Below are 17,685 nucleotides of genomic sequence, written 5' to 3' on the forward strand. Positions count from 1 at the left end.
TTGACTGAGTTCAAGGCATAACAAAAGGTTGTCCCGTCATGTTCTGCAATGGTAATGTCCTGAGGTAGATCCTTGTTGGTTTTCCCAATGAAATAGAACTGGGAATAAAAAAAAAAAAAAGATAAATCCAGATAGGATGGGTAGCATATACCTGTAATTACCCATCATCTTTACCACTCCTACTACAATATGAGGTCTTTTATTGGTTGATATATTTCAGGAGGACTGTACATTGGCTGATAATTTTCACAAGGTAGACAATCTTCTATTCAGGGCCAATGATGGGTGATGTCTGTAATTTCCATAAAGATGTAATAGAAAGGACAATAAGCAGCTTGTATCTGTACAGCCTTGCAGGGTATTTACCTTTTTATGCAGGTGTAAATATGATAGGTGCCAAGGACATGCTTTTTCAGATAGATTTCCTTTTGGTATCAAAAGCACATGTGTGCGTACAAAACATATCTTTCAGGTGTTTTCATGTCTACAAAAATGTAAACAATTCTGATTTGTTTTTTTTTGTCAATATGGGGTGCTGTGTGTACATTCATGAGGAAAAAAATGAACTTAAATGATTTTAGCAAATGGCTGCAATATAACAAAGAGTGAAAAATGTAAGGGGGTCTGAATACTTTCCATATCCACTGTGTGTATATATATTAGTGACTCTGATCCAGTTGTCAAAGCAACCCCTCCCCCCCCAATACACGCACACACACACACACACACACACACACACACACACAACTAATAGACTCTACATTCTTCCCTAAGGCCCTGCTGTGCGAGGCGGCCACTAAAGGACGCCTGCTGGACCTTAACCTAATTAGCAGCTTCCTGTCAAATCAGTCCCATTTTCTGCCTGATTCTGATTCTTCATCACGTCACGGCGCCAGTGAACAACAGCGGCCAATTCTGAAATGGCATTTTAAGTGACAAATGGAAACTAGTTTTGGACACATTGTTCAGTCCCGACGGTCCGTTTTATCCGATATCCATTATATTGGGGTTTGTTTTATCAAGGTTCCACTGTATTTCCAATTGGAAGCTTTGACTGTGAAGGGTGAGCGGAAAACTGCAAATTCTAGCTCAAGTTCACCAATGACCTGACACCGTGACTCACTCGCACTGCAATTTTGTCTTTATACAGTTCCATGTCAGCATTATTGCCTGTTGCAGCCGTGGCCCAATGGTTAAGATCATCGCCTGCCACCTCGATCCTTGAGCTAGAAACTGACACCCCAAAATGCTCCCCGGGCGCTTCAGCTGCCCCCTGCTCTGTCTTTCAGCTTTGTCTTTAACAAAGACAAAGCTTCATCATGAATGTATGTATGCTATGGAAGTATGTCTGTGCCATCAGATTTGGAATCTGAATTACTAACACTGAATTTGTTTTACCATCAAAATATTCAACATTCTTTTCAGCTTCAAACATTCAATATATTCAGCTCCTAATTCAACATTCACCTGCACCATCCATCCATCCATCTTCCGTTCCGCTTCTCCTCACTAGGGTCGCGGGCATGCTGGAGCCTATCCCAGCCATCTTCGGGCGAAAGGCGGGGAACACCCTGAACTGGTCGCCAGCGAATCGCAAGGCACACAGAAACAAACCATCATTCGCACTCACATTCACACCCATGGGCAATGCAGAGTCCACGATTAATGCATGTTTTTAGGATGTGCGAGGAAACCGGAGTGCCCTGAGAAACCCCACGCAGGCACGGGGAGAACATGGCAACTCCACACAGGCGGGGCCTGGATTTGAACCCCAGTCCTCAGAACTGTGAGGCAGATTCCTTTAAAATTCAATTCACCTTGCGACCCTAGTGAGGATAAGCGGTATGGGAAAATGGAAATGGTATTATTGCTGGAGTGCAAAATAGCTTTTTCATGATGTGAGCTACAATGGAGCCTGTGCTAATAATGGCTAACATTAGCCTGGTGGCTTTGTTGTTTTCATTTGTTTTTGCGACCTGTACAGGTGGAGAATGTTTAAAAGTAAAGTACTGTGTAGCACTGAATGACCTCTGAACTTGGGATGCACATTCCCAATATGGTTACAACTGATCAATTGTTTATCAAAGATCAGAGCATATCCCTTATCTGGATATAACAGAATTCATGGCTTCTATACTGTAACAATTACTTTATAGAACATCAATACAGCTCAAAAGTAATATAAAAAGTAAGAAATAATCTATACAGACCCTTAACCCTATATATGCTAATACAATAATACAAATGATTGTAACATTAACAGCAGTATCTTGGATTTTATTGAAAAGAAAAAACGTTTAGACTCCCACAAACAAAACGAAAGCAACTATACCTGTATAATATAAATTGAAATGTATATGTAGCCCCATATAATAATGATTTATATTAATATCTGTACCGCTACCTCCTTATATTTTGTAATGATATGTATGTTTTTAAACTGATTGATGTTTGCAAATTCTTTTCAGCTCCACACTCATCTGTTCCTGAGTCTCACTCCCAGAGGTGGGATCAAGTCATTGCTTTGCCCTCAAGTCCCGAGTCAAGTGTCAAGTCAAGTCTCAAGTTGAGACAGGCAAGTCCCGAGTCATATCGCAAGTCCTATACTTTGAGTCATTTTTACTAACAAAATAAAAGCATATTTTAATATGCTTATTTGGCGGCATGGTGGACGACTGGTTAGCACATCTGCCTCACAGTTCTGAGGACCGGGGTTCAATCCCCGGCCCCGCCTGTGTGGAGTTTGCATGTTCTCCCCGTGCCTGTGTGGCTTTTCTGCGGGCACTCCGGTATGAATTGGAGACTCTAAATTGCCCGTAGGTGTGAATGTGAGTGCGAATGGTCGCCTCCTGCCCGATAATAGCTGGGATAGGCTCCAGCACGCCCGCGACCCTAGTGAGGAGAAGCGGCTCAGAAAATGGATGGATGGATGGCAAAAAATTGGCAGCATGCTGTCATGGAATAAGTTAGCAGTTTAAGAAGTTGATGGCAAGAGGGAAGAAGCTGTTAGAATGTCTGCTAGTTCGAGTTTGCATTGATTGCATATCTATATATAGATATATATGTGTATATAGTCCTCCACCCTTGCTATCTCTTCTCCCTGGAGCCTCACTCTTCCCCCACCACCCGTCTCATTTATGGACATATATTCTGTTTTACTTCGGCTAATCTTCATTCCTCTCCTTTATAGTGCATGCCTGCATCTTTCTAACTGTTCCTCCACCTGCTCCCTGCTTTCACTGCAGATCACAATGTCATCTGCAAACATCATGGTCCACGGGGATTCCAGTCTAACCTCATCTGTCAGCCTATCCATCACCACTGCAAACAGGAAGGGGCTCAGGGCTGATCCTTGATGCAGTCCCACCTCCACCTTAAATGTGTCTGTCACACCTGCAGCACACCTCACCGCTGTTCTGCTGCCCTCGTACATGTCCTGTATTATTCTAACATACTTCTCTGCCACTCCAGACTCATGCATGCAGTACCACAGTTCCTCTCTGGGTACTCTGCCATAGGCTTTCTCTAGATCTACAAAGACACAAAGTAGCTCCTTCTGACCTTCTCTGTACTTTTCCATCAACATCCTCAAGGCATCCAGCCATCAATTTTCTTTTACCGCTTCTCCTCACTAGGGTCGTGGGCTGCTGGATCCTATCCCAGCTATCTTCAGGCGGGAGGCGGAGTACACCCTGAACTGGTCGCCAGCCAATTGCAGGGCACATAGAGACGAACAACCATTCGCACTCACATTCAAACCTACAGGCAATTTAGAGTCCTCAATCAACCTACCACATATGTTTTTAGGACGTGGGAGGAACCCGAGTGTCCGGAGAAAACCCACGCAAGCACGGGGAGAACATGCAAACTCCACACAGGCGGGGCCGGGATTTGAACCCCTGTCCCCAGAAATGTGAGGCAGATGTGCTAACCAGTCACACACCGTGCCGGCCATCCTCAAGGCAAATAATATATCTGTGGTACTCTTTCTAGGCATGAAACCATACTCGCCATGTTGCTCGCAAATACTCACTTCCTGAGTCTAGCCTCCACTACTCTTTCCCATACATTTCAAAACTTCAAAAAGTTTTTTTTACCCCATTAATAAGGTAGTGAACATTGTGCAAAAATGTAAACATAAAATGCAAACTATAAGAAAAATGTCATCAATTTATTTCTTATTATCTATCAGTCGACCTATCTGGTCTTCAAACCCTTGCTGGGCTGAGTTCGGTTGAGCCAGCAACTCTTCGAGGTGCCTCTGACTGGCCTCCTTGGACTCACGGAGGATGTGGCGGGCGTCATCTTGTTCCCGCCGACGTTTATGAAGCCCTGTGGATGTTTCTGCTGGGTGGGTGCTGGAGCAAGAGGCAGGGTGACATCTGAGCATCCAAGCTTCTCTGGTCTGCTCTCTGCTCTTACTTCCACCCTCCATGATGTGCCAACCATAGGAAAGACAACATCATGATGCCCTGAGGTCAATATGGAACAGCGTCTTGTCTCTATTAAAGCCTTTGTTTGCAGACATGGCAGGAGATGGTGAAGGGCTGAGGGTGCAGGCAGCATTCTCCTCCAAGCGCTCTACAATACAGTACATATGAATAATTGGTTATCAATCAGAATCAGAATCATCTTTATTTGCCAAGTATGTCCAAAAAACACACAAGGAATTTGACTCCGGTAGTTGGAGCCGCTCTAGTATAACAACAGACAGTCAATTGACAGAGAACACACACAGACATTGTATTATAGACGTCACTTTTGTTACTTTTAAAATTTTATTTTGAATCTATTGTGATGTTTCTGTCCTTAGCCATAATCAGCTTTGCCACAGTGGTGGACGCAGTCGCGCTGATGTAGTTCGTAGCTGCATCATGTGTTCTCTAGAACATATGGGCCAGAAGAATTTGTCCTCCTGTGTGGACCTAAACACCGGCCAGTGTTATTGTCTACATAGACTCGAGGGGGGAAAACGTTTACATTGCAGCTATTTATATTTTTGAATGACAAATATTTTGTAATCCAATTTTTTTTTTGTTATATCCAGATTAGGGATATGACATGGTCGATGATAAACGATTGATCAGTTGAAACAATCTTCAGAACGTGCATCCCTAGTTAACAGGTTTTTCATTGCTACATAGTATTTTACTTGTAAACATTCTCCACATAAACAGGTTGTGAAAACAATATCTCCCACGAAGCCACCAGGCTAATGTTAGCCATTCTTAGCACGAGCTGCATTGTAACTCGCATAGTGAAATTGTATTTTGCACTCCTGCAACAATGCCATATACAACCCCAATTACCAATGAAGTTGGGACGTTGTGTTAAACATAAATAAAAACAGAAGACAATGATTTGCAAATCACGTTCAACTTATATTTAATTGAATACACTACAATGACAAGATATTTAATGGGTTGGGTAATCTCGCTCCAAACGGGGGCGCTTACTTGAGCTCCTGTTTGATCTCCACTTCTAGATTGTCAAAGATGAAGAAGGGCTGATCGTGACCTGATCGTGGGCACACGAAGAAGGGCTGATCGTGGGTACACATTCTAACATACATGCTTACATACACATACCTCTCTTTCCACTCAACTAGGCCGATACCTGTTCTGCCATTAAACATCATTCATCTGCGAGCTCTAGCTTTGAACAATCAGCTGTTCAAGGACAGTTGTGCTGGCACCTGCAGCAGAAGGATTATCATCTGAGGTGACGGAAGAGATGTCAGCTTTGCTGGAACCGGCCAGTGAAGGATCCTTTGCCCGAGACAGCTGCTCACTGTCTGCTATAAGATGTGCAAGTAGTTTGCTAAGTTGCTCCAAGAGCAACCTCCTTTTTTTTGCCGGTTTAAAGAAGTTTTTTTTTTTTTTTTTTTTTTTTTTTTTAAAAAGGCTGCCCCTCCGTAGCTACTGCTGCCTCTATACACCACCACAACACCTAACAACTCAACCACCAATGTCAGAAAAATATTACAAAAATAATACAGAAAAGACTAGAAAATGGAAGTCACATCTTTGTCCTCCAACAGCGAATGCTGCTGACAACTCAAAATGTGGCCAAATGGAGGACAATTTCCCGACAATGCCTTGAAAATTGCACCACAGGAAATGCACGTTGACCTCTACCCTTACTAATAGGTCACACAGATGCGTTACTCTAGAGAGGATAGGAGACGGACGTTTTATTGATTAAAAATGACTTGATTTAAAATAACACAAAGATGTCAAAAGTGCACCATTTGAGTGCCAAAAATACCAAAATGAATGAAAATAATACCAGACTATAATATTATACTTTAATAAAAAATTACAGTAATGACATGATGAAATGGAATTTAAAAACTTGAAACACTTTTTTGTCACACATTGTCCTTCAATGCACAATGTGCTGCGTTGTCATTCTGGTGTAAACTGGGGTTACTATATGACAGACATATGGTAGACAGTGCTGTACTGTAAAGTAATGTAGCTCCTCTCTTGGCTTCTCAGTATAGCAGTAATATCGTTCTTCTGCAGAGGATAAAGAATATATGTCTGTGAGTATTGTTATATTATCTGTCCACACGTTGCTGTACAGTTTGTGGTATATCCAATATCCATAGCTTACAGGGTAACAACACATAGCTGCTAATTGTTAGCCAGTGCTCCAATAGTGTTTCCCATTGTATGTTAGCATTAAGGTAGCGGAGGCTATGTGGTTGTTTTAAATACACTAGTAATTCTCTTTGATTTATGTTCCCGTCAGCTGAGAGTGGCAATAAACAGCTTGAAACCTCTTTTTTTTGGAAGAATATTTCCTAATTATATCTGCTAAATGTGTTATGTGGTTTTACAAATGATGACACAACACACCCTTCTGACAAGAGAGTTGTCAGGTAAGCACCATTATTCGTGTTTTGTACATAATCTTCCACTGGTACTTTTTAATATTCTGCCGGTGTAAGTGAGTGAATGGCATATGTGGGAGACTGGTGGGACACTTTGTCATTAATGTGCCCATTGCTGTTATCATACGCCTAATGACATCGCTCTCAGATGGCATGCTTGGAGCTCAACTGTGGGGAGCCTCAAACGACTGCAGAAGCCGACGCTTCAGTCCCAACATCAATTATGTCTTGTCACCCAAAACAGAAGCCTCTAGATAATGTCTTTCATGGTCCAACAATCTTACAGGGCTTCCCTCCTGCCTGGACTTGAAATGGGCAAATTAATAGTCTCTTTGAAACAAATGGTCATTACACCCCTCGGTGCCTTAATATCAGTATGCAGAGTATTGGCATCCTGGCTTTGACTGCTGATAGAAAATAGATCTGAGAATCATACTTAAAGGGAAAACTGTTTGACAAGGTTGCATAGAAGGTTGCATGCATGATGAAACCCCTCCCCCACACAAACTCTCCTATGCATGTGTCATACAATTTTCTCATAGTTATGTTTCCTCTGCCCTGTTTTGGACAGGAATAATGTTCATTGAGCCTTATAAAGTGGGTAAGGCGATGTCATTCATTCATATTCCATCACGTATCCTGTTTAGGGTCAAGGGTGAGCTGGAGCAATTCAAGAATACAATTCAAGAGAACCAGGATCTAACACTATCCAAATTGACAAACTGGATTAACCACGTTTAGTCAAATGGCTCAAATAAGAAGGGTCTTTTCTTTAAAAGAATGTATTTAAATAGGGCTAATATTTTTTAATATATATGTATATATATATATATATATATATATATATATATATATATATATATTTTTTTTTTATTATTAACAGAGGAGGTAGTTGTGTAAAAATGCTAATATTATTAAAAGCACTTACTATGTTGTAACGTGGTGGTCTACTGTCTTGGATTAAGGGGTCCCCACACTGTTCAGAAAGTATACCTTATTCACCCTTTTCCACTGCAGGAACCTTTTCAGGAACTTCCTGCCCATTTTTAAGAACAAGGGTGATGTGCAGAGCTGTGGGAACTATAGAGGAATAAAGTTGATGAGCCACACAATGAAGTTATGGGAAAGAGGAGTGGAGGCTAGACTCGGGACAGAAGTGAGTATTTCCGAGCAACAGTATGGTTTCATGCCTAGAAAGAGTAACACAGATGCATTATTTGCCTTGAGGATGTTGATGGAAAAGTACACAGAAGGTCAGAAGGAGCTGCATTGTGTCTTTGTAGATCTAGAGAAAGCCTATGACAGAGGACCCAGAGAGGAACTGTGTTACTGCATGCGGAAGTCTGGAGTGGCAGAGAAGTATGTTAGAATAATACAGGACATGTACGAGGGCAGCAGAACAGCGGCGAGGTGTGCTGTAGGTGTGATAGAGGAGTTCAAGAGATAGCGAGGGTGGAGGACTTTAAATACTTGGGGTCAACTGTCCAGAGCAATGGTGAGTGTGGTCAATAAGTGACGAAATGGGTCCAAGAAGGTTGGAACGGGTGGAGGAAGGTGTCAGGTGTGTTATGTGACCGAAGAGTCTCTGCTAAAATGAAGGGCAAAGTTTATTAAACAGTGTTGAGGCCAGCCATGTTGTATGGATTAGAGACAGTGGCACTGAAGAGACAACAGGAAGCAGAGCTGGAGGTGGCGAAAATGAAGATGTTGAGGTTCGCTCTCGAAGTGACCACCTTGGATAAAATTAGAAATGAGCTCATCAGAGGGACAGCCGAGGTTTGATGTTTTGGAGACATAGTTAGAGAGAGCAGACTTCGATGGTTTGGACACGTCCAGAGGAGAAATAGTCAGTATATTAAGAGAAGGATGATCAGGATGGAGCTGCCAGGCAAGAGAGCGAGAGGAAGACCAAAGAGAAGGTTGACTGGATGTCGTGACGGACGACATGAGGGCAGTTGGTGTTTGAGAGGAGGATCCAGGAGATAGGCTTACATGGAAAAGGATGACGCGGTGTGGCGACCACTAACGGGACAAGCCCAAAGGAAAAGAAGTGCTCTTGTGATTCATCCCGATTAATAAAAATTAAAATCTGATTTAAAAAAATAATAATCAATTGACAACCCTTATATAACTGGCCAGATGTGAACTGATCTGGATGTCCCCAGAACTGTGAGGGGCACATGTGCTAACCAGTCGCTCACCGTATGTGTGTGTGTGTGTTTATATATATATATATATATATATATATAATATATATATATATATATATATATAGTTCTGAGGACCCGGGTTCAATCCCCGGCCCCGCCTGTGTGGAGTTTGCATGTTCTCCCCGTGCCTGCATGGGTTTTCTCTGCGCACTCCGGTTTCCTCCCACATCCCAAAAACACGCATGCATTGGAGACTCTAAATTTCCTGTTTGTGTGACTGTGAGTGGGAATGGTTGTTTGTTTAAATGTGCCCTGAGATTGGCTGGCAACCAGTTCAGGGCGTACCCCGCCTCCTGCCCGATGATAGCTGGGATAGGCTCCAGTACGCCCGCGACCCTTGTGAGGAGAAGCGGCTCAGATTTTAATTACTTACTTTACTTTGATTACATTTTGATGAATTTTCTTAATTTCGAATGAGTGCTTCAATGGGAGCACGGTGATTGACTGGTTAGAGCGTCTGCCTCACAGTTCTGAGGACCGGGGTTCAAATCCCGGCCCCGCCTGTGTGGAGTTTCGCAGTGTTCTCCCCGTGCCTGCGTGGGTTTTCTCCGCGCACTCCGGTTTCCTCCCACATCCCAAAAACATGCGTGGTAGGTTGATTGAAGACTCTAAATTGCCTGTAGATTGTGAATGTGAGTGCCAATGGTTGTTGGTAAACCGGTTCAGGGTGTCTTGAAGTTAGCTGGGATAGGCTCCAGCACTCCCGCAACCCTTGTGAGGAGAAGCGGCTCAGAAAATGGATGGATGGAGTGCATCAACAGGACCCTTAGACGTTTTCTCTAAGAAAGTGGATTAAAACCATAGATTATTATTTTCAAATGAACCCCATATTTCAGACACTGGAGGCTTCAAAACAGTAATGGGCCATTTTCCTAAGACATTTTGGTAAAGACATTTTGGCATTCAAATTTGGAAATATATAACTTTAGAATAATTGTTTTTCTCATGATCAATTATGACCTTTTGATGGATAAAAACCACCAATAATTGAAATACTCAAATACGTGAAATGAACGGTGGCATGGTTTCAGTGCATTCTTTGAATCATTCAAATTCGGCAGGGTTGTTAACAACACTCTTCTCTGTGGTGTGTCAAATTCACAAGGACTTTATTTTTGCTTCATAGGGATTTTAAGAAAATAATACCTACAAGAATGTGAAGTGTAGAGAAACAGAACTTCGCGGCTGATGTTTGAACATGGGGAGAAAGTTCACTCACTCTATGTCACAACTTGTCAATAAAACAGGTAAAGCTTGTGTGAATGCGAAACATAATCTTACACACACAGAAGCTGTTTATGAGACTTCTGGCACTTCCAACCTTAGACTCATCTGAGCTGAAGAAGCCTCTATGTACTCTTCTCAAATTCTTCTGGGGTGATGCTAACATTATTTACTGATGCCGTTTAAGATCTACAAACTTTTGTAGTTTCTGTGTAGTGAAAAGGTGCTGTGCTGGGTTGCTAGCAAATGATCAAACTGGAGGGAAATTCAATCGGGGGTTTATCTTCAGTTGGGCATTTCTTGCTCGGATATCGCCTCTTCAACGGAGTACTCTTCCTCCAGTCGCTCCTCTTCTTCTTCCTGGAAACACATGACACACTGCTATTATTAAAGGCAGTTATGAAATACATAAGCAGTGCAGAGGACACACATACTTTCATCACACGTACTCATCATTTTGTGTTTGGCTCTTAGTAATTGCATATCTTCTCCGACCGATCGACACACATCTGCCTCGCAGTTCTGAGGACCGGGGTTCAATCCCCGGCCCCGCCTGTGTGGAGTTTGCATGTTCTCCCCGTGCCTGCGTGGGTTTTCTCCGGGCACTCTGGTTTCCTCCCACATCCCCAAAACATGCATGCTAGGTTAATTGACAACTCTAAATTGCCCGTAGGTGCGAATGTGAGTGCCAATGGTTGTTTGTTTAAATGTGCCCTACGATTGGCTGGCGACCAGTTCAGGGTGTACCGCGCTGGGATAGGCTCCAGCACGCCCGCGACCCTAGTGAGGAGAAGCGGCTCAGAAAATGGATGGATGGATGGATAATAATAATAAAAATAACGACATTCTTGCCTCACCATATCGCCACACTATCAAGCACTGTGTGTTGTGTGCTTGTGTATGTGTGAGTGTGCGTTTTCCTGTGGATGTATTTTGTGTTTATTTGTGTTTATAAGTAGGGATGGGATCTTGTTCTTGTACTTTTCTGGGTCATTTTTGCAAAATGGAGAGCAGATGTAATAAACTCTTATACATAGACCCTTTCCAAAAAGTTTGAATATCATGGAAAAGTTTATTTATTTCCATAATTCCAGTCAAAAAGTTAACCTTTCATAGATTATAGCTTCAGGGCTCACAATTTAAAACAAATTCAAGTATTTATTTGTTTATTTTTACACAATTTGTGTTTCCAGCTCATAAAACACACAGAATCAGGAATTTAAAAAATGTGAATACTCACCATTTACTTCTTAGTTTTTGAAGAAGAAAAAGAGAATTTAGGGTCACATGAAATCAATCAAAATATGATACTTTCAAAACAATATATTAATCTTCAATACTTGATTGGGAATCCCTTTGCTTCAATCACTGCCTCGATGCGCCGTGGCATGGAGGCAATCAGCCTGTGGTGTTGCCTGGGAGTTATGGAAGCCCAGATTCCCTTGATGCTTGCTGTCAGTTCTCCTTTGTTTTTGGGTATGGTGCCCATCATTTTCCTCGTGATAATACCCCATCGATTCTCAATGGGATTATCGCTGATAGATTCTTGAATCTTCTCTGTTTGATAATCCGCTGAAGCCCACAGTCATCTCTGTTGCTGGTGCATCTTCCCCTGCCACATTTTGTCCTTCCACTAGACTTTCCATTGAGATGCTTGGACGCAGCTCTCTGTGAACAGCCAGCCTCCTTGGCTTGTGCCCGGCAGCGGGCGGGGGTGTGTCTTGACTCCGTTGAGGTTGGTGGTCGGTCGCCTCGTTGACGCACTTGGGGTGTGTTTGTGTTGTGGGCGGGGGGAGTTTTGCGGTGTGCCACACACTTCGGTGGGCTCCTGTCCTGGCCTTTCCTCTCTTAGCTTGTTCTCTTGGTTAGTTTTTGCATGTGCCCCCCCCTTGATCCTCCCATCAACAGATTACTGTTGTAATGTTACTTCTGTTCAAATATCTAGACTATCTCACTATTGTTCTGCTGTGGTGTTCACCCCTAGTCCCCTTGTCCACTCTGTCCCCTAAAACCCTTTACTGGCCGGCTCCATTTTCAATAAACATCAGAATAATTAAAAAACATTTCAAAATTAAGCACACCAAAACTGTTCCAGCAAAAAGGCGTACAGATCCACGGGGTACACGATGAACTGGTCGCCAGCCAATCTAGTGAAAACTGATTTTTTGAGAACTATGGGAGAAGAGGAACATGTAAAAGCAAACTTACATCTATGGTGTAGGTTTTGATAGCCCATGTATTATTACCTTTTTACTGTTTTCATGTCTATTTCAGGGATAGCCCGTTTATGTCTTGGTTTTACCTTTATTAACAATCATTTTGGACGCTTGTATCCGTGATCTTGATCTTTTTGTCATGACCCATAGGGGAGGGTAGGAACGTAAATCAACCAGGAAATTGAGAGCTTTCCCTTTCGGATCAGCTCATTCTTTACGACAGATCGATACGGAGTCCGTATTACTGCAGATGGTTCACCAAACCGCCTGTCAATTTTGTGCTCCATTCTTACTTCACACGTGAACAAGACCCCAAGATGGATAACTTGAACTCCTCCACTAGGGGGAAGATCTCATTCCTGACCTGGAGAGGGCACTCCATCCATTTCTGACTGAGGACCGTGACCTCAGAATTAGAGGTGTTGATTTACATTCCAATCCCTTCACACTCTGTTTTGAACTACAGATCGACCGATTATCGGCCGGCCCGATTATAGGCACCGATATTTGGAATTCGGCTCAGATGCAGCCACGCCTCTCTCTCTCTCGCTCTCTCTCTCTCTCTCTCTCTCTCTCTCTCTCTCTCGCTCTCTCTCTTTCTCCTGCCATTTCTGTCTTAACCATTGTTCCACCCACAATGCCATCTGATAGGTTAAGCAGCCACAGAACGAGTGAAGGGCAGAGCCCAGCTGAAGCGGAAGCTTTCCTCACAAACACACGCCAGAGAGAGAGAGGTTTTTCTCGTGTGGAGAAGCTATGGAGAGCAAAACTCATGTGTCGAAGGTAAACGCAGAAAACTCTCCCAAAATAGTAATAAACATCCCAGTGCTCTACATCTCACAACTAGTAACGTTACATTACAGTGAGCAGCAGAGTTACGTAAGAGCGGAGTAAACAGCAGCCGCAGCTATGCTAGCTCCGAGTATCTCCGGACATGACTGAGAATTATTTGAAAGAAGGCTGCTGATAATATCGATATGGAAACAGTCCATGATAGCAAAAGCATGTGTGTGTGATTGAGAGAAAGTGCGCAAAAAACTTAATTCACTTGTTTTATTGGAGGGAAGCACGTAAGTCGGAGGCTCATTTGCTTTTACCGTAACATTTGTTCCCCGGTGTGGCTCTAAACGCTCAGCAGACTATGTATTAGCAATGGGGAGAATGTATGCAATGTGGAGGATAGTGTGTGTTCACATGAAAGTCACATGAAAAACTCTACAGCTCACGACTACCACAATAACGTAACGTTAAGGGCGGCACCTCTGCTAGCTCGGAGTACCTCCGATATGTCCGTGAATCACCTGAAATATTGCTGTTGATGACATCAATGTGGAAACAATCAATGATTGTGTGATTGTGTGTGTGATTGTGAGAGAGTAAGAAATGCAATTCAGTCTTGTTTTGTTGCAGGGAAGTACGCTGAGATGAAGGCTGACAAGTTTTGAGCATAACATTAGCTCGCTGGTCCTGCTCCAAATGCTGAGCAGACTCAAGGGGAGAATGTGCGAATCAAAGCACTTCCCGTTCTACGGTGCTTGATTCAAAACAAAGTATGAGTTTCAAAATAAGAGTCGACATGTATAAATGAACTAAAACCTGCGGGCCAGATCGGACCCCAGGATGGGCCAGTTCTGGCCCGTGAGCCATACGTTTGACACCACTGTGCAAAGGCATTGTGAGCTATCACCATCAGTCAGTTCCCTCTGGGAAGAGGAGAGAGGGGAGAGGAAGAGAAGTGGCTGTTGGGAAGGGGAGCAGAGGGAGATGCAGTGTTCTGAGTGCTCTCAGGTTGCTTTTCATAGGTTGGCAAGCCTTCTGGTGCTAACATACATTTTATATGAGTGTGAAATGCCACATTGTTCATTTGTTTTGAGGTTTTTATAGATCAGGAGCAGCATGTATCTGATGTCATGTGAAGCACAGAGAGACTGAGAGAAAGAGTCAAAATGAACCCTAGGTGGCAACAGAGACCAGCTTTAATGCTGCTTGGCTTGATATCGCCACAAAACAGCACACCTGTGCCAATAAATTCACACTGTAAAGGAATCTCAATGTATGACACGGGCTGTAGTTTATTAGGATTACAGCAACTTTATCAAACTCCTAGGCTTCTGAAGAATTTCCAGTTTGTCTTTTTGGAATGCCGAAAGTCCCAGCCACTTATGTCTTGTCCAGGTGTGCCTATGTCTCTCTTCAGTCTGTTTGCATTGAGTTGCTTTTCTCCCTCTCTCCCCCCCTCTCTCTCGCTCTCTTTCTGAATATTGTCCTGTGTTGGATCATGTTGCTTGTCATCTGTCGTAATGAGTCTGTCCCTTGTGTTTGCTTTACTTTATTCATCAGAATCAGAATCATCTTTATTTGCCAAGTGTGTCCCAAAAACACACAAGGAATTTGTCTCCGGTAGTTGGAGCTGCTCCAGTACGACAACAGACAGTCAATTGACAAAGAACACTTTGGAGATATAAAGACATTCATAAAAACAGTGACTGAGCAATAAAGGGTTGCTAGTTATCTGGTAATGCCGGTACAAATTTGTATTTATTATTATTTATTTTTTAACAATTGTGCAAAAAGATGCAGAGTATATGTGTGTATGACTAATATAGCAATGGCCATTGTGCAAATGGCGCCGAGACCTCAAGGAATGTATGCAGTTTAAAATGACTAGTAGTGCGATAATCTGGAAACAATGTCGATTGTGCAAATGTTGCAGATACTTCTCAGTCAGTGTGCAAGTGGGACAGATGCAACTCTGGCATGAGTAGCAAGTATTGGTCAACAACAGATGTGCAGCGTGGCGAGACTACTACAGTGAGTCCAAGAGTAATATATAATTGGCCTGACAGAAATGTGACAACAAACTCAAGACAAAAAATTGGCAGGATTTTGCCATAGAATTGTAAGTTAAGGAGTTGATGGCAAGAGGGACGAAGCTGTTGGGATGTCTGCTAGTTTTAGTTTGCATTGTTCGGTAGCGCCTACCTGAGGGAAGGAGCTGGAAGAGCTGGTAACCAGGATGTGGAGGGTCCGAGAGGATTTTGCACGCTCTTGTCTTAGTTCTGCCAGCGTGCAAATCCTCAAAGGATGGGTAGGGGGGTACCGACAATCCTTTCAGCAGTTTTGATTGTCCGTTGCAGTCGGAGTTTGTGCTTTTTTGTAGCAGCACCAAACCAGACTGTGATGAAAGAACACAGGACTGATTTGATGACCGCTGCGTAGAACTGCCTCAACAGCTCCTGTGGCAGGCCGTTTTCCTCAGTAGCCGCAGGAAATACATCCTCTGCTGGGCCTTTTTGAGGATGGAGTTGATGTTGATCGGCCACTTCAGGTCCTGAGAGACTGTAATTCCCAGGAACCTGAAGGTGATGCCTCCTGAAGCCCATAAACACTTCTACAGTCTTGAGCGTGTTCGGCTCCAGGTTGTGTTGGGCGCACCACAGCTCCAGCCGCTCCACTTCCTGTCGATATGCAGACCCGTCACCGTCCTTGAGGAGGGCGATGACAGTGGTGTCATCTGCAAACTTCAGGAGTTTGACAGCCGGGTGTGTTGAGGTGCAGTCGCGTAGAGAGGACACAACCTTGGGGCGCCTCGTTGCTGATGCCGTGTGTGGATGAGGTGGCCTCCCCCAGCCTCACCTGCTGTGTCCTGCCCGTCAGAAAGCTGTAAATCCACTGGCAGATAGCAGGCGAGAGGCTGAGCTGCAGAAGCTTGGAGGAAAGGAGTTCAGGGGTGATGGTGTTGAACGCAGAACTGAAGTCCACGAACAGGGAAAAGCTGCCAATCTTCCGGTCCTACTGCAATAAAAAGATTGCCGACAAACACATCCAGCCCAACCACATCACCAACATGGACGAGTTGCCGCTCACTTTCGACATCCCGGTGAGCCACATTGTAGAGAAGAAGGGGAACACCACGGTAGAGATACGCACAACGGGGCACGAGAAGTCGGCTTTTACTGTTGTGCTTGGTTGCCATGGTAATGGACAGAAACTGCCACCTATGGTGATTTTTAAGAGAAGGACGCTGCCTAAAAAAAGGTTTCCAGCCGAAGTCATCGTTAAGGCCAATCAAAAAGACTGGATGGACGAGGAGAAAATGAGAGAGTGGGTGAGTGAGGTGTACGTAAAGAGACCCGATGGTTTTTTCCACGTGTCACCGTCCCTGTTGATCTGTGACTCCATGCGCGCGCATCTCACAGCCGCTGTGAAAAACCAAGTGCAACTAAGACTGGGAAGCAACGGCGGGCGAGTTACGCCACCATATGTGAATGGATTGTGGATGCTTGGGCTAAGGTATCTGCTTTGACTGTTGTCCAAGCTTTCGCGAAAGCTGGCATCATTGCTGAACAGCCTCCCGGCAACGAGACTGACTCTGACAATGACGAGCGGGAACCCGGCATGTTTGATGGAGAACTTGCCCAGCTGTTCATTTCGGATACAGAAGATGAGGACTTTGATGGATTGGTGGATGAGGATTGATCAAAAAATAACGTGAGTACATTGTTAAATACTTCAATGAAGTACAACCGAACTCAGTTTTGCTCCCACTGCCTTTTTAAAAACATAGTTTTAGCGTGCATGCATGCTACCGTATGTTTTAAGCTAGCGTATGTTTTACCATGCCTGCGCCCAATAATACGGTGTGCCTTATGTATGTGTTAAATACGGAAATACACCCCATAACTGAGACTGCGCCTTATTTCTGCTTTTCAGAAATATTAATGACTAAATTGTCCTCCAATTCTGGGATGACAGAATTTTTTTGCCACGACATTTTTTCAAGATCTGTTCTAATTTTTAATATATATAACACTGGGGAAAAGGGTATGCAAATTTAGGCATTTATATTTGTATGCATGTTCTCAGCAAGGCGAACAACAGTGTGTCAGTGCTTACAAATGTGACTGTTTGGTTTCAATATTAAATCACGGGTTTACCGTTTATTTCTATTCTATTCTAGGAGTGGGTTTTCTACACTGTATATACATTTTCCTTCAAGTGCTGCTGGCTGAAGCTGGGCTTTATTCTTTTTTAGGAAGGCTTTTTTTAGTGGTTGCTTAAAATACTGTTGAGATCAACAATTGGCTGTGTGTATGTACACTTCTGTTAAAAGGGTTATTAGACATGAGCTTGGTCC

The 17,685-nt window shown here is 43.4% G+C and overlaps 1 protein-coding gene across 2 annotated transcripts in view; it reads right to left on the reverse strand.

Moving 5' to 3' along the window:
- Positions 1 to 10,274: 10,274 nt before the first annotated feature.
- The window catches only part of phf14 (PHD finger protein 14), a 159,311-nt gene continuing 151,900 nt past the window's right edge, over positions 10,275 to 17,685 (reverse strand). For both annotated transcript variants that reach the window (XM_061664634.1, XM_061664633.1), the window contains one exon: positions 10,275 to 10,692. In XM_061664634.1, the coding sequence (XP_061520618.1) occupies positions 10,618 to 10,692 (75 nt within the window). In that variant the 3' untranslated portion in view covers positions 10,275 to 10,617. The remainder of the gene's footprint in view (positions 10,693 to 17,685) is intronic.

This window comes from Phycodurus eques, chromosome 20, assembly GCF_024500275.1.
Source record: "Phycodurus eques isolate BA_2022a chromosome 20, UOR_Pequ_1.1, whole genome shotgun sequence".
NCBI classification, from domain to species: Eukaryota; Metazoa; Chordata; class Actinopteri; order Syngnathiformes; family Syngnathidae; genus Phycodurus; species Phycodurus eques.